We start from the raw sequence: 23,329 nt of genomic DNA, 5'->3' as shown, positions 1-23,329 counted from the left end.
AAGAAAAGAAAAATTACAATCATATACTGAAACCAAACAACTTACAAATTAAGATGATTGATTGATAGGGGATGTGAACTAACCGAATGAATGAAAGCACACAAAGACAAACAAAGAGGAAACTTATGAAAATATGAGTAGAGCTAGAATAACACGTCACATTCATAAATACAAATACCACCAGGCAAAAGTCAACCCAACCAAGATATTTACGACGACGTCGTCATTGATACTCTGACACTGACAGGGGGCCCACTATTTTCTCTGTCAGATTTACCATTAAGGACATGGGGCCCGCAGTATTAACGACGACGTCGCCGCTAATACTACCTGGTCAGGGTTTGACTTTTTTTAACCTGGTGGGCTTACGTTCCTCGAAAAATAAATAGGTGAACCTGTAAAAAACATGTTAGACATGCTCTTATATAAGTTTTGACTACTACTTAAATGAAAAACCTTAATCATATAAAAGCTTTTACAAATTTTAACTGATATATAAAATAATAATCTTTGAGATTACAAAAAATAATAATAAACATTTTAACTAATACACATCATATATCATCTATATTAAGCTTCGTAAATCCAGACGCGTACCATGAACCGTTAAAATTAAACATAAAATTGTAATCAACATGTTTAAAGATTTTATGTCAAAATTGTCACCTCTGTTTATGACCATGAAATTTAAAATTATTTAATTAAATACTCTAATACCTATTACTACTAAAGTCTTATAATGGACTTTTAATGGAAAAAGATTAATCATTTTAACTGAATGGCCTAATATCTTTCTAACTATGAGATGGTGACAAGTGAAAAAATCAAAGAAGATTATGAAGGAAAATTAGTGGATATCACATGTCGCATTCTTATAGTTGATGATTTCTAGACTAATCTTTAAAAAGATTTATCGTTTTCCATTTATACATTTTTGTTTTTATTCAAGTATATTATACTAATATTATTATCATTATCAGCAAGGTTTGATCAAGTAGTTAACATCAGACAGAGGTCATGGGTTCTATCCTCATCCCTTGCAAGACCGTAGGTTCTTTTCTATCTTTAGATAAAACCTGGAACCAGCCTCTCTATACCGTCGTGGTAGGGGTAAGGTTGTCTACATCTTAACCTCTCATACATCGTCGAGGTATTAAGACCCAAAACTTATGAAAAACAATGAGCGTTACTTTTTTATTAGATTATTTAAGATTTAAGATAATGACATAAAGCAGATATACTCACGGTATCAAGCTTCTTTTCCAAATTTTATTTTATTATAATTATCATATATATTTGCTTGGACTATAAATATTAGTCGTTAACGACCGCTTGTTTGTCATTTTTGACAACGTTTTTTCATTTATTATTTCGCGTCCTATATGATAGTGATGATATAGATTAAATTGCGATGAATGATGAAGACGGCTGGTATCCCGACCAGACTTTTGGTAATTCAACCAGACTATCGCTGTAAATAGTGGTGTTTTGTCCATATCCAACTATTTGCAGCGACTATCGCTATTATTTTGCCATATTTGTCATTACAGACAGGGGGTCCGCACTATTTGCAGCGACTATCGCTGCAAATAGTAATTGTGGTCGAGATACCAAAAAATAATGGTTGAGATACGGTGGACGATGATGAATCCAACCACAACATAACCGCTTTATTACATTGTTTTTATATGAGTTTTGATAAACAAAATTTTAATGCATTGTATAGTTATATATTTATTATAAAATTTACAATGTAAGCTTTTGATATGAAAAGTATAAATTTTTTTATATATGTTAAGTGCAGTCCTTAAAAATATATTTAGCATTTTCTTTTTTATATTTTATTTTATCTATTTAAACTTCTAAATGACTCAATAAACATCTAAATCACGCAATATAACTAGTAAATAATTAAAAACATAGAAATTAGACTTGAATGTAGATAAAAATAATAATAATAATAATATAGCTAATAAATAATCATATAGATATATACTGTAATTAGCTAGTATCAATAATGTATTATAAATTATAAAATTTTTTCTTAGTAAGAAAACAATAAACAAAAGAGATAAAAAGAATATATATTGAGACGAGACAAGCATTGAAAGATAGACTTGTTCCTTTTATTAAATATTGTGTGCTGCATAATTAAAGGCTTATCCTAGCTAGTTAATAATGTACTCTTACATGCATGGTTGTTGGCTCGTTGTGTGTGTTAATCAACCCTTCCAAATTTCACTTATAATAACCTTACAATTTAATTTAGGGCTATTGGTTTCTAAAGGTATTCAACTTGTCCATTTTTACTTTTAGAGGTATCATTCTTTAATTTCGTATATGGTGGGTTATCTATTGTAAAAGCTCACATATTGTGGGGTGCAAAACCACTATCTGGTTTTATTTGATTTACTAGTTTTAATACTCGTACGATTTACGAATTGACTATATATGCGATAAACATATAACTAAAAAATTATAGTGTTTTAACTAAAAACATGTACGCTTCCACCAGAATAATTTTGTAAAAAAACATGTCAAAAAATTTATAATACATTATAAATTGATGAACACATATAGATTGTGTTGGGTTATATAACTATTATCAAATCAAATCACAAAGCACGCAGCGGAAGACAAGATCTATGTAGTTTAATTAATTAATCAAGATGGAAAACGTGTACCTTAAATTGGAGAGAATAAAGCAAGAAACCTTTATGATAAGGTTTGAATTAAACCTCTCTACGATTTCACACACAACGTTGGAATGTATGTATGCTAGTACTTGATCACGAACCGAACAACCCTTTGTTCCTAGCTCTAAATTTCGACCCAAACAAAAACCAAAAACCCTTTTTTCTTGATGTAGTCGATCGAACCAAAGAAAGAGAGAGAAGAAGAGATTTTTATGGTTTTAGAAAACCTAATGAATTGTGTGTAGAAAACAATTAGATTAGGCCTCTATTTATAATGTTTAGGAAACTTGATGACCAAGTTTAGGGTTTGTGAAACCCTTGGACGACCGCCCCCCCTCCCCCCTCTAGAACAATCTAGAGGGTTTCCTAATTGTTTTCTAATTTCAACTCTTCTTCGTTAAGTCCGTTAGTTAAGTACCGTTAACTATTAACTCTTTTAACGGACCTCCGTTAGTTTTTCTTGATCAAATTAATTATAAATTACATTTAATATATTAATTAATTTATAGTTACATTCACGTTGAAGTGTGACCCCGTAGGCTTAAATACTTTCCGGACATACGTTCATTTTACGTGATCATATTTTAACAGATTGAAATTATATTTAACTGTATGAATATGATAGTCCTCATAGTAATTGATGTGATCAATTGGTATCGTCAGCATGTAATCACATGGATCCATAAGATGAAGATGTTCAAATCTTGTCAAAGATAATTGAATAAATATATCTTGTACTTTGTGATAATGGTGCTGAACCAGGGGTGGACATGAGTTTAATGTGCTCTGGGTATTAAGATGATACATTAGACAAAAAAGTTCTTACTCATTTACCATTTTTTTATGATAGTTTACATAAACACATCTTAAAAATCCGAAAAGTGCTAGATTTTAAATCAGTAAAGACCAAATTCAAAAGTCATTGCTTTTGTTCGAAAAGAATAAAGTTTTCTTTTCCGATAAAAATTTCACTAAATGAAAAAAAGAAAAGGTGATTTACTCTCCTTTTACAGTTTTGGTGTTTAATAATAAAATTAACACTAATGATTGGTGTTGATATTTTATGTTTAGGTTTTAATTTTTAGGATATATATATAAAGATAAGTATAAGTATAGGTATATCATGAATTTATTACATTACTAATATTATACATATAAATATAGAATAGGTATAAATTACCTTCTTTAATAATGGAAATGGATATGAATAGTGTCTATTTTGTCTTTATCTAAATTTTTAGTATAAATAATATATATATATAAATACCTTATTTAATAATTATATAAATTTTTAGTATAAGTATAGGTATATATATAAATACCTTCTTTAATAATAGAAAATTAATATAGATAAATTATTAAGTTAGGTATTTATATACGTACAAAGTTATCCCAAAGGTTTAATATCAAATATAATATAACAACTTTAGTATTAGGGGGGAGGGAGCCGGCCACGAGATGGCCATGAGATGGCGGGAGTTCAACGAGCTTCGGCTGCAAGGGACGCGAGATGGGCGCGAGCTTGGTTGAGCGAGTTTCATTCTCGCAGCGGGTTGGGGACGACAGGGACCAAAGGTGTAAGTATTTCAAACGGTCATATGACCGTTAGGGACTGTCGGTGCAACTTTACACGCTCCAGGGACCATTTGTGACAAGTCTAGGAAACTTTTTTTTTTTAAATTTGTATATAAAGGGCCGAATGTATACCACCAAAAACACAACCAAACATCATTTTTACTCTATATTTCTCATTTCAAACACAAATATTAACATATTTTCGTCATATGAATCCATTATCTTCATCATCATCATCGTCCGAAGAACTTTCTTCGGCTTCGGAATTTTCAATTCCTTCGGATTAGGAAATATGTCAATCAATGATGATGACGATGAAGAGTAGTTATGTTTTTTTTAAGTTATGTATTGTGTGTTTTTATTACGTACGTGTGTGTTTTTACTTTTAAAATGTAATGTTTTTAAGTGTTATGTAATGTATTTGGTTATTAATAAAAGATATAAATTAAAAAGGGTTAGTTATGTAAAGTTTATAATGTTAAGAATAAATTATTAAAATATGAAAAAAAGTTGGGAGTTTCGTTTACCACTAAAAAAAGGTTGAAAAAAGGTTGGAGGGTTGAAATGAGGTTGAGTAATTTGATTGGTTATTGGAAGGGAGATGAAAAGGTTGGAGGGTTCGGCTCCCTCCCCCCTTAGGAAACTGCAAATTTAGGATATAGATTAAGAGGGACACATGTCGCTTAAATATTACGCCATATGTCGATTAAAGGTTGCTACAATCCTATTTTAGTATATTGGTAGATGTAATAGTGGTTTTGTAGGTGTTTTGCCATATAAGCATGCCACGTTAGACCTTTGACTTCTTGACTTCCATGTTAACTTCAAACACATTTCTGCCATCCACCATTTATACACAAACAAAACCAGATAGTATTTATAATTTAATTTAAAACTAAAATATCATCATTATCTATGATAAAAATAAGTAAATACACAATAATCTTCTATTTGAACTCCAACTATGTATTGTTGGTGTTGTTCCATTCGATATCCTTGATGGATTAATCTGCACGTCCACAGTCGACTCAAACTTGATGGTCAAGATGGCAGTTGATTGGGTTGTGCTTTCATTAAAACAATAAGTAAAATCCAAACAAAAATATGTAAAATAAACTCGTTACTACTAATTTTTTGGCAACAATTTCCGGTTATCATATTTTTTGGAATAGGCAAATTTATCGGATCTGCAACCGTTAAAAAAGCTACATCTAGATCAGCAAAACAGCCCTTCAAGTTCCCATTGGTCGTATCGCTCATCTCTTTTAATCCGACCAATAATGAACCCTCATTAGTTAAGATCAAGAGGACACCTCGTAATAAGGGCAAAAGAGAAGATGGGTTTTGACGGGTTTTGTTAGAAACCGAAAAAACCCTACAAAGAATGGTGTTGGAGTATTGTGGTGGCTCGTGGTGACCTACCGACGGTCGGGAGTCTGGGTGGTGGCAGAGGTGGTGTCTAGTTGTGTTGGAAGTTGGGTAGTTGTCCCTTATTGCTTAGATGATGATTGAGATGATTTTCATGAAGTTTTGGGGTGTACCCCGTTTTTCCAGCAAGGTGGGGTGGCGGTTGGCAGTGACTGGTTGGATTTCTGGGAGAGAGGGGTGTGAAAGTGAGTGTTTGTATATTGTGTGAAGTGATAAAAGAATTGGGACCATACATCTATATAATTCTAACCATATATAATTATATACTCAACATGGTTTATTTTTCTGTCTTTTTTAAATGAAAAAATCACGACAATAGCCAAATTTCGTTGTGATTGTACCAAAATAGTCAATTTTTTTGAATTATCACAAAATAGTCATATAAATCGCAATAACTGGACAAAATCGCATAAAGAACCTTAAAATCCCTATAAGATCTTCAAAATCGCTACAAGATCTTCAAAATCGCTATGAGATTTTGTAAAATTGCAATATGTTGACTTTGACTTTTTTTTTTTTTTTTTTTTTTTTTTGCAAAATTGCAATGTGTTTTGTTGGGATTATTGAGATTTTTTTTTAAACATACTAAATTATTACATAGTCCATGAATACAAAACCTCAAATACATAAGAAACATACGGGAGACATGCTAATAATCCCCTAAGCTAACAGTATCGAAAAAAGAAGAGTGTGAAGTCGATTTTGATTTCCCTTTTGATTTTGATCTTGATGATAATCCATACTCTCTCGATGGAGGAAAAGATGTCTGTAATGGCATGGATCCACCTCAATTCAGCCTTTTATAATCACGTTTTTTACAATGACTGCATGTTGTTACCTTTCTCTCTTCACCCATATACGGTATACAATCGTGGTTTTACAACAAAACACATTGCGATTTTACAAAAAAAAAAAAAAAGTCAAAGTCAACATACGGAGATTTTGCAAAATCTCATAAAGATTTTCAAAATCTCGTAGCGATTTTGAAGATCTCGTAGCGACTTTAAGGTTCTTTATGCGATTTTGTCCAATTATTGCGATTTATATGACTATTTTGTGACAATTCAAAAAAACTTGGTTATTTTGGTACAAACGCGACGAAATTTGGCTATTGTTTTAAGTATCAATTCCTTAGGTGGCATTTCCATGTGTACAAAACTGTTTAAGATGGTGTAAAAAAACTATATGGTATTTTTAATACTCAAAATAGACAGTGTTTTGCAATATATAACCCACATTATACTAAATTAAAGAATGGTACCTCCAAATGTAAAAACGGACAAATTAGATACCTTTAGAAACAAAAAACCTTTTAATTTAACCTTTGAACCTCCCAATCATTTTTACTGACACTTCATAAATTTTCAATCCTTTCAAATTTAATTATTTTTTTTCGTTTAAATTAACAACATGCCATTTTATTAACTAAATTAAACAAATTACATATATATATATATATTAAATATCATAAAATAGAAACAAACTTACATTAATTAATTAAAGTAAAAACAAGTAAACAACTAACTAAATTTGTAAATATGCAATGCTATAGGGTTTGTTTTAAAAATAATAATAACATAAAATTATGTAAAAAGAAAGAACTGCCATCTTCTTTGTGCAATACATTCACAAAACATATATATATATATATATATATATATATATAAACACATACGCATACCATATACTTATATATTAGAAGAAAATAAAGAATAAAAAAATTAAGTATTCTCTTCTCTCTCCATTTATCACCACCGGGTATATTACCTTCTTAGCATACCGCTCAACCATAAATTCGACACCAGTGGTGGTGTTACCGCCGGTATGAACCCAGAACCCATAAATTCACCATACCGTCTACCACTCCTTACACTGTATGTATAAAAAAAATATAATGATAATAAAAGATATCTTACACCCATCAGGTATATTAAGTAGATAGCTGTTAAAACATAAATATGTTAACCTCAAATAATATGTTTCTAATTAGGTGTTACTCTCCTTACATATTTTCAGAAGAGAAAAATATTTAACTGACACAATTTTGACTACTATAACCACGCTGCCTGTATGAACAAACAGATATGATACAATTTAATGTGAAAAAAGAGATAAAAACATATAAGTTAATCCATAATTTTATTATGTCAAAGAAAAGTTTAAACAAGTACAACAACATTTATGAGGTAATAAGATCAACAATATATACAAAATCCTATTCTAGTGGGACTATTTTATAGGAGTTTTTGGAGGCTTTTAATAGCCTAAAAAGTTTCAAGTTAATAAAAATTATCTCATTTTAAAACAGTAACTTTTTTTAATACATATATTAAAAATAAAGTCTCAACTTCCGAAAACCTTTTAAAAGTTTTTGAAAGTTTTAAATATAAAACTTTGTATAAAAAGAGGTTTGAAAAAAACCCAACACCCAACCATACTTCAACAAAGTCTCCAGTGGCTTGAAAGTCTACAAGAAGTTTGATGAATGTGTATAACTGCATATGTATATGAGAAAGTGGATATGAGATTATTAAACATTTAAGTTTAGATTTAAAACTTATCACATATAATTATTTTAATCAATTAAAAGACAAGTACCTTAATATTTTATAATTTGCAAGCTATATTAAAATATTTATAGGTGAATGATTTTATTTTTTTTGAAAGGCAGTAACGGATAAATGGCTAACACCCCCCACGCGGATGCGCCCATGCCGGTTCATCTCCTGGCAATGCCCTAAAGGGTTTGCTCCTCATGTGTTAGATGAGTATAACATTGCTAAGGCCCCCTCACCACATTTGCATGTGACAGGATTCGAACCTGAGACCACCCAGAAGGAAACCACTTTGTGGAAAAACCCCTGACCACTAGGCTAACACCCCAATGGCATAGGTGAATGATTTTTAATCTAACCTTAAATGTGTGATAACCCCATATTCACTTTTTCTAAACTGTTTAGTTACTCATGGAAATATCTATAGATACCAAGATCTAGGTTTTATTAAAAGAATGTGTTTAAAGAGATAATGAAAAAGAACATATGAAAATTGCGAGAGACCTTAACGAAGGTTTTGTAAAACACATACAGAAAAACAATAAAATGATTTAGGCTAACTTTTACTCGAATGTACATAATTTTTTAATTTTCAAAGGACATGGGACATTGTTTTATTTTATATATATTTTTTAAACTAGATAGTCGTTTGCGTCACGCATCGCTAGTGTGATAGTGCCAAAGGTACCGTGATAACGACATAGAGTAGGTTATGTTATTAATGTATAAAATGGTAGTTTATGTTAATTTAGAAGTTAAAGTATATATTCATTAAGTTTTTTTTTATCTCAATTTTTTTTATTGAAAAATTATTTTTATCTAAATAAATTTGGGGAATCTAAAAAAAAAAAATAGGGTTAATATTCGAACGTTACCCCTCCCTTCGATAAAAGCCAATTCAAAACCCACCCCCAAATACACAGACACACTACTCACCCTCAAATCCTCTTCTAAACGAAGAAGAATTATTGGATTCAGACACGGAGACGGAGGAGGAGGAGGATCCAAGTTTCGACATCATACACCAACACACTGAATCTAAGTTTTCTAAACTCTCCATCAACAGATCTCGCTGCAGGTCATTCTTCCCTCTCTTTTTCGAATAATGATATATGGGTCCAATAAGTAGGTAGTGTATCATTCATTTCATTCTAAAAAGGATTTGGGGTTTGACCTGTAGTGTTCCATCAAATTGTATCATAGGGACCACCAATAATCAGCAGCAGAATAGTTTTGAGTTTGTTGAAAGCATCATTCAAGGTTGGCTAGTTATTCCATAATCCAATCCACTATACATTTTTAAATCTGCATACATAAGTTTGTCTTTTTGATTATTTATATTTTATATGTCTGCGTGTGTGCCTGTAGCTGGTCAAGTGGAGAAACTGAAAGTGGCCCAATGTAAGCTTTATCTTAGAAAACATGGGTTGAGATTAACCGGCAAAAAACATGTCCTCATTCACCGCATCAACGACCACATTAGGTTTTTATTCATTCTTATTTTACCTCGTGCCTTTGATTTAATTAGTTAGTGCTTGGAAATGCATTTTATCCACCATTGCTTGCTATCCATATAAGCTGTTCAGTAACACCACCAGATACATGCAATACCCCATCCCATGTTTGAAGGTTGGATACATTTCCAAGCACTTTTAGCCTTGATTTTCATATTCGATTTCTGCTGCTGCTGCTTGGTTTCAGCATAATGAATGGTGAAGGCGAACATAAATACCCTGCTTCCAGTTTTTTTATGAATTCTAAAGGTATGTATTGCTTTTGAAATCAAGTCTACAACAACAGGACCCAATCCCTGCGCGGGGTATGGGGGAGGTAAGCTGTAGACCGTCTTACCTCTACACAAAGGTAGAGAGACTGCTTCCATAGGGACCTCCGGCCACAAATGAGTGCAAGGTGGAAAATGAGAAATGTTTAGAAAATCATACTGTCTGCCGAGAATCTGAAAAGAAGAAATACCTGTCTGCTGGGTCCAAGCGTTTTATCTTTTCTATTTTTGGTCATACAATAATATAAATCTGTTGCAGGTGATGCATGCACAGGAGATATTGTTATGTTTGAGCAAAATGTTTATGAAACGTAAGGATTCATTCATGAATACGGCTATCGGTTTTTGTCTTATGTTTTGGCACTCTCGGGTAACAACCGGTTAATTAAATTATTTTGCTCGTTCGTCTTTCAGGTTTAACGTGGCCTCAAGGAGTGCTACCGGTCCTCCATGTGGCACAAGGGTTGTTTCCGGTAGGATTGTAAAAGAAAGCTATGGTGCTGCTAAGCAACAACATACATTTACTGTGAGCCAAAGATAACTGACTTTCTTACATGTCGTACTCAAATATTCTCTACCCTTTATATTTGTAGATTCTAAATTGTATGTTTGTACTTGTTAGATTGAGGTGTTATGGAGCAAAGGGGAGAAGCCACTTCCTCCCCTTCATCCTTTACTCATCAAAGGCAGAAACCTTTATAGGTTAAAGACAATGAGACAGGTATGTATTGTTGTTTTTTCAATTTTTTATATTTTTCGTGTTTCCTTTGGCAACATCTGAACTAGCCAACCATCCTCTTCAAATCTAGAGATGGGAAGATGAAAGCCAAAGGAGGAAAATTTTATCTGAAAAACATTCTAGAGGTGATGCAGCACGACTTAACAGGGAAGCTCGTTTGCAGGAGAAGGAAAAGAAGAAAGCACTCAGGGAAAATAGGTAAATTCGCGAGCTTGGTTTTTGGTATGGTAGCACAAAAAAAAATATAAGAATGGTTTACCAATACAGTTTCATCTCAGGGCATCAAACGGGAACATCCAAAAGGATGAGAAGAAAACAGCGACATCCCTAATCCACACGATGATTTCTTCAGAGAACCCAAGAAAGCCTGACCTGCAAAATATTTCGATTCAACAGGGAGGTGCACCATGTAAAGGAGATTTAGGAAACTGTTCATTGAAGAGCAATACTCACAATAATCATGGAGGTACATATAAAGAAAACATCATCCCTAATGATTTGGGAAGCCCAGTTAGACGGGAGCCACATAGTCCTTTTAAAAGAAGCTTTCAAGTAGAACAAAACATCAACTATAATGATTTCAGAAGTCCAGTTAGAAGGGAGCCACATAGTCCTGTTAGAAAAAACTTTCAAGTAGAACAAAACATCGTCCCTGCTGGTTTCAGAAGTCCAGTTAGACGGGAGCCACCTCGTCCTATCAGAAGAAGCTTTCAAGTCAAACAAAACATCATCCCTAATGATGTCAGAAGTCCAGTTAGAGGATATCCTCGAAGTCCTTTTAGAAGAAGCTTTCTGGTGGAACAAGCCATCATCCCTAATGATTTGAGAAATCCAGTTCGAGGTGAGCCACATAGTCCCTTTAGAAAAAGCTTCCAGGCAGAACAAAGTACACACTTCTATCCTTCTAGAGAATTTGGAAGGCATGAATATGATCATAGAGCAAATACATACCTTACTCGGAATCCACGAGAAAGCTATAATTTCCATCAAGGAAACAACCACCACCATACACCAACGGGTGGCTATCAAGGACAGAGGCAACAGTTGTGTAGATACTATACCCAAGGAAGGTGCCACTACGGAACTAACTGCAAATATCTGCACTGATTGTGCATTTTTCTGGCTTTACTTTTTTATTTTCAGGAACAATTATGTTAGAATGGATTTTTAATCCATGCCCAGGATTTTGATGCCAATTTTTTATGAATGATTGTGTACCACGTGCTCAAACTTTCATACATACACACCAACACAGGCAATGATAGAGCATATGTAATCGGTGGTGGTGTCGTCGGCGTCGTCCTCTTCGACATAGGGTGCTCGGAGGGTCGCCCGGGGTGGAAGGGGTCGTGGTGTCGTTTGGGAGTACTGTTTGATATTACTTTTCTTTTTGTTGGGTATTGGGGTATTGTGGGGTTTAGTTAGTGGGGTTATTGTTTCGGGTGTGTTGTCGATGTTGGGTGATTGTTGGGTGGTGCTAATTTGGCATCTCTATAAGGTTGATTAGCATCTCTATAAGAATTTTGTTGGAATAAGACCTCATTACCTATAACTAGTACCGTATAGCTTTGCAAAAGATCATTTAGTTTAAAAGTGTTGATATCTCACTCTTTTACCTTTGTATAGTGCCAGTGTGTTTCCAAAGAAAGAACCTTAGTAATGAAGCTAAAGTTATGGATTTCCTTTCTTTTTTTTTTTTTTACATTATGGATTTCCTTTCTTTTTTTTTTTTTTACATTATGGATTTCCTTTTTTCTTTTGAAAGATGAATTTCGCTTGAAAACTTCGTGTCGCGATTCGACAGCGGGAGGTCTAACATACGTTGTCTTAACCGGGTCCGCGCTAAAGAGCTCCCTCGAAGTAGAAATGTCTATTTCAAATACCCCTACTAATCCGCCCGAAGGTACGACGATCAATAGGGGTAAACCCTGCCTCCTCATACTTAAGTCTGGGTATACCCAAGCCAAACCTTCATAGAAAAACTTTCTATGTACTTCCCAAGTCTTGAACTCAAGACCTTCTGCTTGTAAGGCAGGTGCTCAACCACTTGAACTAACTAGTAAGTACTTATGGATTTTCCTTTCTAAAGTACATGAAATCCCCTAATCTGACTTGAGATCTTGGTTCATTTTCCATTTTATTTCTGAAGATATCATGTCGTTGAATTTACTAATTTGCTTATTTCATTTTCCTATGGCTAGAAACTACAAGTAAAACAGATGTTAACAAAAGCAACACATTTTGGGTAACAGAGTTGGCACTGTATACAACTAAGGCAACAATATAATTCTAGGGAAAGTTTATATATATATTGCGAGATCATATTTTTATGCTCTGACTCAGATAAAAGCTTACTCATTCAAGCTGGAATGACTCGGGGGGCGTGTTTTGTAGAAATAACCACCACTCCTTTCATCTTCATTTTCCTAAAAGATGAAATCAATGAAAACATCCCTTTTTCTATTTTAACTTAGAAAACGTTCGAAATAGTGAGTGGCCGTTATTTGAGTTATATTTATATTTACAATAAACAAATTAAGAAAATTGGGATTTTCATCTTTCTTAACCTTTTTTCTTTCTTAAATACGCACACTTTCCTGTTTTCTTTGAAATTCTAGAAGAAAACACAACCTCTGCAAGGAAATTATTCTTTCTATATTGTAGTTATAAACTTAAAACTTGTGAAATTTTCATTTCGAATGGTTTTTTTTTTCCTTCACAACATGAAAACTTTTTTCAAATTCTATGTTTAAAAAAGAAGACAGAAACTTCTAAATACACTGGCAACGAATGCTATGAAAACAAATATCTAACAATAACATAAGTTTTCAAATTTCACAAAACACTAATGATTAGCCATAAATTATACAAGTGAAATACATGAATACAGAACTCAAGAAGCCGGTTGTTCAAGAAGCTCCATCTTCCATGTACAGTATTCCCTCTCAAATAACAAAAATTCCTGATAAAAGAACACATATCAAAACTTCGACCAATAAGTACATAAACTTGGATGTCAAAGATTCTGAGATTCAAATAAGAAAATAACTCGAATGCAAAATCACCTGCAACTGGTTCTCGCTAAATAGGTGTAGAAGCCCAGTTTCTGAGCTAGCAACTAATTCGATTAATTCGTCGTGCTTTTCATGAGCATTGCCAGACTCCATAAGAGAAACAGAAACCTGCAAATTAAAAAGTAAAAAGTAAAAAAAGAAGACGTTTATTGAGTTCTAACCCACATCAAAAGAGATACGTGTATTGATAATCATGACAAATGAAACATTTGCGAAAAGGTGTACCTGCATACACCGAAGAATGACTTCTGGGATACAACACCGGCGACACAAACCCCGCATGATATATGTTGCCGGGCTTCCTAGAGAGCCATCACTTCCGGAGTACCAAGCATCTAGTCTGAAGATTTCCATCGTTACACCTGCTTGAAAACGAGCCAGTTCACCTGCAATACAAAAAAATTGCTATCAATGGTGACCAAAGATCAAGTGACTTCAGTATTCTCCATAAACCTTATCACACCTCAATCACATGACACAAAAGAGCCTCATGTAAGCAGTTGCCTACATAATGTCGAATCCAGATTAAACATGTGTCAACATTTCTTAATTTACCTTTAATCCCGGCAGCAATAACTGCAGCGAGAATACCGCCATCAGCAAGTTTATTCGGACCAAATCCATCATACTCTGTTGCCAAGCATCGGAGGGCAATCTCAATACAGCAACCGTCCTTTGTAGAGATAGATACATTAACCTGGACAGATCACGAGATTTAGAATGGGAGAGCTGTATCAGTAAAATAGTTGCTTTGTATCAGAATTATAAAAGGGAACATACCAGTAACTGACGCTCTGACACAACTTCGTCGCTTACTGAAGAATAGAGGGCACTTGTAAGCGCTGTGCACAATGTGGCATCCGGAGACATGCATTCACCAGAAGGTAAACAAAGCATTGCAGTCGCATGCAATTCAAGGTTTGTAGGTTCCACTACTTCATAGATTTCATCCTCCGTAGGGACCAACCATGGGTTCTCTTCTCCTACAATTTAATTAGCAATTATTTATGAACAAATACTTGGGAAAAAACAAACACAAAGAGAATAGTCTCACTCAGTAGCAATGCCATCGACGAGGATAATGTTTCCAAAGCTACCACAGTAGCCCTTTGTTTTTCTTCAATTGATACATCTCCAGCATTATCCAACTCAACTTGTAGCCATTTGCGGTAAGTAGCATCACAGGAGTAGTACTCATTCTAGTGAACAATATAAATTATAAGTCTTCAACAAACTACATAGCGCAAAAATGGGTAAAAAGGTTCATAAGCATACCCAATCCTCGAACTCTCTCAAACTATCAGAAACATCAGAGTTCTCTGTGGAAAGCAAAGTTTCTGATGGATGCTTCAATGGCTCGGCAAGCAAGCTAAGCAATGTATGAGCCCCAATGGGCATTGCTGGAACTCTCCACATAGAAATCAAAGCAAATTCCCGGAACAATACATTGCTGAAAGACAGGAGTTTTGACACAGAATATTAGCATGATTTTCCTCCTAAAGATGTGCCTAATTGTAAGATGATAACATATGGAAAAATCAGGGGGCAAGATTAGGAAAGAGAATTAGTGAAATCCACATGTCAAATTCTTAAAGTTTTAGGCATATCTTTAGGCACACCAATTAGGTTGATTAATCATTTTCCTTTTAGGCAAAACCAGTAAGACAACAGCAATAGTTGAAATACAATGTGCGTCCATGAAGCTTCACTCTACAAGACAATAGAATTTCAGAAAAAGGGTTACCTGTGCATCAATGCTCGGAGAAGAAGTTTTGTGCCGACCCTTGTAGCATCATTAATGGTTGAGGGCGGTGTAAAGCAAAGCCACTGAATGACCATAGCTTTTTGAAGACTCTGCAACCGACATTGTTCTGCCACGTCAGCTGTACCATCATATTTTCCAGCTTTCACTTCGCGTGATCTTGATAAAACCCTGTTAAAGAAACAGCAAACAAAAGCTGATGATAGCAATATAATATTGATAAAAAACATGTGACAACAACTTCTCAGGAACATTAAAATTATATGGAAAAAAATAAAAACCTTTCAATAATTTCTTCAAAGCTTCCTTTGTCAAAACTACAATCTGAATCAGCCCCAGGAGAAAATGGTAGGTACTCTATGGCAGAGAGAAAGATCTTATATCTGACATGAACACTGCCAATAAAAGGCATGAAGCGAAACATTAAAAAATATAGGGGCGCCAGGCAATAAATAGAGCATGTGATACAGTTTATAAACACATCAATATCATTGTTGATTCACAATGACACCTATATAAAAACTTGGAACTTTTTTTATTCATGCTAGCACGAAAGATAACACGATTTGTTAAATACGCAAAATTGTTATTCATAGTAGCACGAAAGATAGCACGATTTGTTATTCATTGGCGGTGTTGGAACTTTTCGATGGTTAGTACAAAAGATAGCATGTTAATATGTTAATTTAATTAAGGATAGTTTAGGTTTGAATATTTAATGATAATTTATGTGTATTTTAATTTTTAAACTTCATAAAATCCATTTATTCTTATAAATAATATTTGTGTGAGATTTTCATGATTAAAATTAAAAAACATCACTAAAATAAAACAAGTTGGTCATTCTATGAGTAAATGTGATTTTAATAATTAGATTAAAAAACATAACTAAAATAAAACAAGTTGGTAATTAAATGAGTAAATTATAGAATTGAGAAGTTTGACTAAATGTATAAGAAACTATTGATTAAATTTAAGTTGTAAGAGTACATTAGTAAATTTCAATCTTGATGTTGTCAGTTTGAACAAAGATGTAAAATCTTCATAATGTATTATGATTATAGATTTTAGATAATTTGCCATTTGTACAAAAAAAGGAAGTGATATATCTAGTTATCTACAACAATTTTTAGCCATTTACAACAATGCATGTTTTGTACAGTTGTACACCGTACAGTATAACATGTACATTTGTTGTGAATGGCAAAAAAATAATGTAGATATATCACTCCCCATACAAAAAAGGATGAGTGATAACATCAATAATAATCCTCCATTCCTTAACTTATTATCAAATACCTAAATTTCCCCTTAGCATACCAGATATGAAAACACTTGGGAGCAAAATCAATATCTTGAAACGACGTGTAATTGGTAAACTTGGAACAATAACTATTAAGAACAAAGCTTTTTGTAAACCACAACATCAAAGCTAAGGAAGCAATAACTGACCAAATCTCATAAGAGACGTTTAACGCTTAATCCACGACATCAAATATAAAAGATTAAGCTGATAATGAGATAATCAGGAGGCCAATAAGCATAATTGAACTCACCTGCCATTCAGCCGTAACTCCATCATATGTACAAACAGATCAATGCAACGATGTCGTGCAAGCTGAGATGCATAGATTCCAACCAACTCCTCATGTTGTTTTGAGAAAAGAAACATCACATACCTGCCAACAGATGCACCAGTCAGATAACTTCAAAAATTATATGAATCACACAAGGAAGCTGATTGGGTTTCCCAATGACAACTCTGTGTTGACATTAGTAAAATCCAAAGATAACATTTTAACTACTGATATATGAAATAAAGACCATCCTACCTGCTAGACATATAAGACAGAAATACTCACATGTGAAGAATCAGGTCGCCAAGTGTCATTATCTTCTCCTTGAAAGCATCATCCATCTCATCAGCAAGTAAATGACGAAGTACGAGAACTAAATGTGCACCGAAACGGATCATCCGAGGATCACCATGAGGCCTGACCAATATTACAATAGAAGATATGGACTCACTAACACCTCCTTTATAATAAGACAATATAACCACCCCATAAGATTTATCAAACTGACATGGGTATAAGCCTTCCATACCCCTTATAGCAAGTTGATTTACTAGATAACTACGCTATTTAACGTACAAAAGAATGTGGTGCCAAAAACAATTCCACCTTTTTCTCTTGCAAAGAACCATGAAGGTGTCAGGAAATAAAGGATATTAAAGTTCAGCAATAAATATACCAGGAAAGCCTATTACCTGAAGAAATCTTCATCGCCTGCAGAAGAAGATATCCATGACCAAATAAGGTCAAGTAGACGAGGAATATCAACCATCATTAGACACATCTGTACAAAAACATTGGGTCAGACGTAACAGCAAAAGAAGTATACCCTCGAGATACACCAGCTTGAAAATGTTGATCAGGCACTAACAAATCCATACATAAACATATATACACACTTCCACAATTACTCAAAGGGGAAAGCTGCACATTTGTACCTATCCAAACATCATACATCCGTTTTACCATTCAACGTACATATTTACTAAATCAGATGCACGTTAATTGTAGACCATGTAAAATGTGTTGTTATTAGCTCCATTTATTTAATACGACATTTTAGTATCCTAAAGACACCTCTTAAAACTCAAACTATATATGATACCTAGTAAGCCGGAGGTTTTTCTCAAAATAATTTCTCTACCCTGAGATAGGGATATGACTGTCTACATCATACCGTCTCCACACCCTGCACAACAATGGGATTGGGCATTCTTCTTGTAGTACATATTTGTCATTCAATGCAAAATACTAACCTTCTTGTAACCAATTAATGCAAATCTACTCGCCATTGACAAAGTGAAAAACTTGACAAGAAAATGGTGAGTGTGTTTAAATTGGATCAAACAGTATATTGCATTGATCGATTATAATGTGTATATTAATCTTTCTTTTTGCAACTTAATCCCAACCTATATAAAGAATATCTTTTTAATAAATGAGCTTACTTATCATGTATCCAGGCTTAGTAGCCATAGAGAATTATACATCCAAAGGTTACCTTTTAAGAAACAGAAGTACCACTAACAAATACCAATAGCAAGAAAACACATAAACAAGGAACACCAATTATTTCTATCCAAATTTTGGATAAATGTAAAAGGGAGGAAAAGATGCTAACCTCGATCTGACGGTGTGGCTCCTTGCATTCCCGACTAACAGCTTCATGTACCGACTCGCTAAATCATTAAAAAACAAAAACACATAGATAAATAACAAGCAGGTGGTCATCACAAATTCCAGCATACTGCACTTTAGAAATCCCAGCTTATCTACCTTGAATGAAGCTTTTGAAGAAGAGAAGAAAGATCATGTGGCTGTTGCTTTAAGACTTGAAGTGGCCAATTATCTGGTCCAAGATATGATTGAGAATTTAGATCCCCATGTTCAAGGCTTAATTCAGTTGCATCACCAGAACTTCTTTCAGGTTGTCGGTGAGATAATTCCCCATCAACTTGAACGTCAAGCCATGACTTAGTCATAGCCCAGCAAGCAGACTGCAATTACCAAGCTCAGAAGCTTAGAAATGATTTCATATACTTGACTAATACAGAGGCATCTTGTTGACAATATAATACCTCCCAGTCAGTACACATGGGTAATATACGGTTCACGTTACTGCAATTTACCGCATATATTGCTGCTTCAAACTTCCCACTCTCTTCCTCTGCAATTTTCTTGATTTGCATATAAAACACAAAAGACATCTATTAGTCTGTATGAACACATAATCCACTTGATAAAATTCGAACAGTTAAGAAATTAGACCATTTAACGGTAATAAACTACATAAATTGTTACACTCCTCATACCTCTGATGCACAATATGAAGCCCATTTCCAGAGACGGCGCTGATGATTCATACCACTTTCCAATTCAGTAGCTTGCAAAGATCTGTTCCTCCCATTCTTTACAAGTGCTTCGATAGAAGGAGTATGATCCAGCCCTCCAAAAGGGCACAAGGTTGCCGCCCTCCATGACTGTGCACGTCAGTGGCCATTAAAACACAGAAATAAACAAAAAATAAATAAGAAAATTCAATATGCCTACCTGTCCTGCAGCACGGCAAAGATTGCATGCCTCTTCCAACCTTCCAGCCCTTAATAGGATCCACACATCTTCCAGTAGAGATTCATCTTGTTTCTGTTTGGATATAGAGATTGATTTGATATAATTTAAAAAAATACACTAAACAATATACAATCTTCATAGCATGTCTTCCTTAAATGAAGTCTACTTAACTTAAGAACTCGAAATTGCAAACAACATGTCACTGACAGCTGTTTTGAACAACTCACTAAATAGCATTTTATAGCAATATACAGTTTCTTCACGAGCTACAGCATCAACTATAGTAACAGAAAAGATACCTTGTCATCATGTAGTGGTTGAGCATGTTCACGGGTTGCAGCATCAAAATCCAAATGGTCAACAATCTTTTCGTTTGAGGAGCCTTTCTTTAGAAACCTTTGGGTATGATTCCAAACTCCAGAGGTAGGGAGATGTGTGCCAACATGAGAGCCACGTACCTGCAACAAAAAACAATACACGGATGACATTAACAAACCAAAGCTGGATGTATTTTAGAGATAATATGCTCAAACAACTTCATTACAGACAAGCTTATATTATGTCACACCATCAATGCATAAGCAATTCTGATATGGCACTACATATGAACTAATTCAAAACTATATAAACCATCACCTTGTACTCCAAATCTAGGGCTTTGGAGGCTAATCCTTCAAGCCATTGGATAAGTCTAAGGCATAACTGAGCTTTATGATCTTGAGCAACAAACTGGCAAGCCTCCAGATGTGAAGTTGTTGGCAACTGAAGTAAAGAATCAAAATGAAACCAATAGAACAAGCCTTTCTTTATAGAGAGAAAACTCAGAGATGCAAGATTCCAGGAATCAGTAAAATGACTAGAAATTTGACCAAAAATATAAGCTTGATACCATCATTAAATCCTCGTGAAGCTCCTCGTTTCCTGTACAAGAGTCGAAAAGTGACAAAGATATAAGACACATAAAAAGGGATAATAATAACAATAACCGATGTCGTGAGATCAGGATATAAAAAACTTAGAAAGGGATACCACAAAGGTACATCACAAATGAATACTGAGGTACAGGTAATGAATCATGCCTTTCCCATATAGATACCACAAAAGCGACCAAGAAGCAGCTTCATCGAGTAGCATCCTAGCCTTTTGCCTCATCAGTTTGTCCTCAACAATCCTATGTCTCTCACTACAACTGTTACTGTAAAAGAACAAAAAACATAGTGCGATCAATGGTAACGTAGATTATTTGCCCCAATTTAGTAAGCAAAATAGATATTATATTTAGTGATGGCAGAACGAAAGCAAGAATACCTCTGTAGGAACTTAAAAGCATAACTCCAATAGTGCCAAAAATTCAATTTTTCAGAAAACATTTCATTGTGATACATAGTGAGAATATGAATTTCTGTTTCGGTCTAGTATTATTTGTTGGTCTACACGCTGTCATCAATATATATTGATGATCCTATTGAATTTTGTCAAAAAAAAAAAACTCTTATTTTATCCCTATTTTTGGATGATGCAGATATTTGTTTTTTATTAGTATATAATATACCAAAACAAACATTTAGAGTCCAACATTCCATTTGATATACAAGGGGGGTTTGATATCGAGAAATAGAAAATGCATACTTATTATGGAATGAAGGGAGATGATTTTCTTTGTTTAATGTCACACAAAAGAGAAAGTGACAAACATATCAACTATTTAGGGGAATGAGAGACATACTTAATTGTTTCTGAGACATTGCGGCATGCTTCTTCAAGCCTTAATATCAAATCAGGGATAGACATCAATCCTGCATAATATATACATATGATTATAGCACCATCTTTTTTTAATTTGAAAAGTAAAAATATGACCTTGAAGTGCAGAATCGAAGAGAGATGCGAATAAAGAAAATGTAGTATCTCCGCTGTCCACTGAAGATGAATCTTCCTCATGCTTGACTACTTTCAAGGAATGTCGTCGACCACCGAGGCTGCCATCTGTGGACGGTGATCTCCTTTTGGAAGAAGATCGATGGGTGGAGTGATCGCCGTCGCCGTCGTAGTGATGGTGGTCAACAACTTGTCGTTTAATATTATCAAGAAATAAAGCAGCGTTTGTGAATTTGGATTGATAGTTTTCTTGGTGCGGTGAAGGGGAGAGCCTTTTCCTGTACATATAATAATATACTTATCAACTTAAATGCACATTACAACATAATTAGAAATATCAAAAAGAAGGTATAACATCAATCAAATAATAAATCAGAATTTTAAATGGAATTGGGGGAGAGAACATACCCGTAACGGCGAAAACGTTCGCGGTCGGATAAATCATGAGGATCAAAATAACTGGGGGAAGTATCCATATCGATGTTCATCCCGGTTTTTTATTTATTTATTTGATTGATTTGTGTGTGAGTTTTGACAACACAAACCCTACTCTGTCTTTTTAATGAGCAGCACAAGGAAGAAGGCCAATGCTGTGTTTCCCTTTTTTTAATGAGCATAGTATAATTTACTACACCAGTCCTTTAACTATCGCTTATATACGTACCGATCACTTTTCTTCTTTGTCTTTTAGGAAATAGTCTATTTTTATTTTAGGTAATTCTATCTTTCAATTACAAAAATTACCCTTACTTTTTATGTTTTGCCCTTAATGAATTAGAATTTACATTCTAAACCTTTAATAGTTTAATTTAATAATTAATACTTTAAGCTCTTATCTTCTAAATTTATCACAATTACATCAACTTACACCACTTGACACCGACACCACTATAACGCCTTCCCCACCACCACCGCCGCATTGCGCGGGTACCATGCTCGTAAATTTTAATACATAGGGCAATTGCATATATATCCAAATATACTATCAAAATTATCAATATCACCGATCAAAATTTAAAATTACATATATATCCAATTTTCTCTCTTTTTTTCGAACATCCATTTGGTATACGGCAACGAGAAAACCTCACTGTATAATAGTGAAGTCTTGCACGTACCCTTGACAACGAGATGTTGAGCATGAACCGTCGTTACAAATATTCAGAGGGAAAAACCCAAGGTTTGTCATCCCGAAGGATCAAACTCAAGACCTTGAGTAAATTCGAAAGTGCCTCTGACCAGCTAGGCTAACTTTCGTTAACAATTTTTTCTTTAAAATATACAAATTTACCCATTTATATCTATTTTATCAAATGGATCTTATATTATGACCATTATACCTTTTTCATGTGAAACTTCAATTCATGTCAACAATAATTTATCATATTCACACCTCATAATCCTATGTAATCATTCAGTCTCAAGCCACCCGTATTTTTTGTTTGAAACTTTCCTAATGCTTTTCATTTTTATCACTATTATTAACAAATGAAAACACAAACCCAATGATGGTGGTGATACAAATATATATACATATTTCTTGGTCACTTATCTATATAATCACAATACGGTGGCATCGTTCAAGTAAAGGATATCGGTGATGACGGTTCAAGGAAAGGGTGGTGGCCGTCATGATTATACGGGGGTGGTCAACTGATTATACGGTTGTGGTTGGCGGCATCAGTTTTCCGACG

General features: G+C 34.0%; 2 protein-coding genes across 3 annotated transcripts; one reads left to right on the top strand and one right to left on the bottom strand.

Moving 5' to 3' along the window:
• The first annotated feature begins 4,165 nt into the window (after window positions 1–4,165).
• Window positions 4,166–11,983, top strand: LOC122588385. The gene is made up of 9 exons (XM_043760491.1): window positions 4,166–4,273; window positions 9,178–9,332; window positions 9,435–9,514; window positions 9,623–9,655; window positions 10,297–10,348; window positions 10,452–10,563; window positions 10,660–10,758; window positions 10,847–10,974; window positions 11,055–11,983. Exons 1-9 carry the CDS (start codon window positions 4,166–4,168, stop codon window positions 11,881–11,883), a joined length of 1,596 nt encoding a protein of 531 aa, XP_043616426.1. The 3' UTR covers window positions 11,884–11,983.
• Window positions 11,984–13,545: 1,562 nt separating this feature from the next.
• LOC122587120 (nuclear pore complex protein NUP107) lies at window positions 13,546–22,205 on the bottom strand. Of its 2 annotated transcripts, none has more exons than XM_043759203.1 (24): window positions 22,044–22,205; window positions 21,618–21,913; window positions 21,484–21,553; window positions 20,837–20,952; window positions 20,647–20,678; window positions 20,394–20,519; window positions 20,057–20,215; window positions 19,737–19,829; window positions 19,499–19,666; window positions 19,265–19,363; window positions 18,963–19,183; window positions 18,808–18,865; window positions 17,882–17,970; window positions 17,475–17,606; window positions 17,169–17,291; window positions 15,894–16,007; window positions 15,595–15,783; window positions 15,126–15,300; window positions 14,905–15,049; window positions 14,631–14,833; window positions 14,406–14,547; window positions 14,076–14,236; window positions 13,842–13,958; window positions 13,546–13,738 (listed from the first exon to the last, which is right to left on the bottom strand). In XM_043759203.1, the coding sequence occupies exons 1-24, from the start codon at window positions 22,121–22,123 to the stop codon at window positions 13,670–13,672; spliced, it is 3,177 nt and encodes a 1,058-aa protein (XP_043615138.1). In that variant the 5' UTR covers window positions 22,124–22,205; the 3' UTR covers window positions 13,546–13,669. The 2 variants fall into 2 exon arrangements, with proteins under 2 accessions (XP_043615138.1, XP_043615139.1); XM_043759204.1 differs by having other exon boundaries at window positions 14,631–14,827.
• Window positions 22,206–23,329: the final 1,124 nt, after the last annotated feature.

This window comes from Erigeron canadensis, chromosome 2 (genome assembly GCF_010389155.1).
Source record: "Erigeron canadensis isolate Cc75 chromosome 2, C_canadensis_v1, whole genome shotgun sequence".
Taxonomy (NCBI): Eukaryota; Viridiplantae; Streptophyta; class Magnoliopsida; order Asterales; family Asteraceae; genus Erigeron; species Erigeron canadensis.
This window is presented reverse-complemented; position numbering and strand designations above follow the sequence as displayed.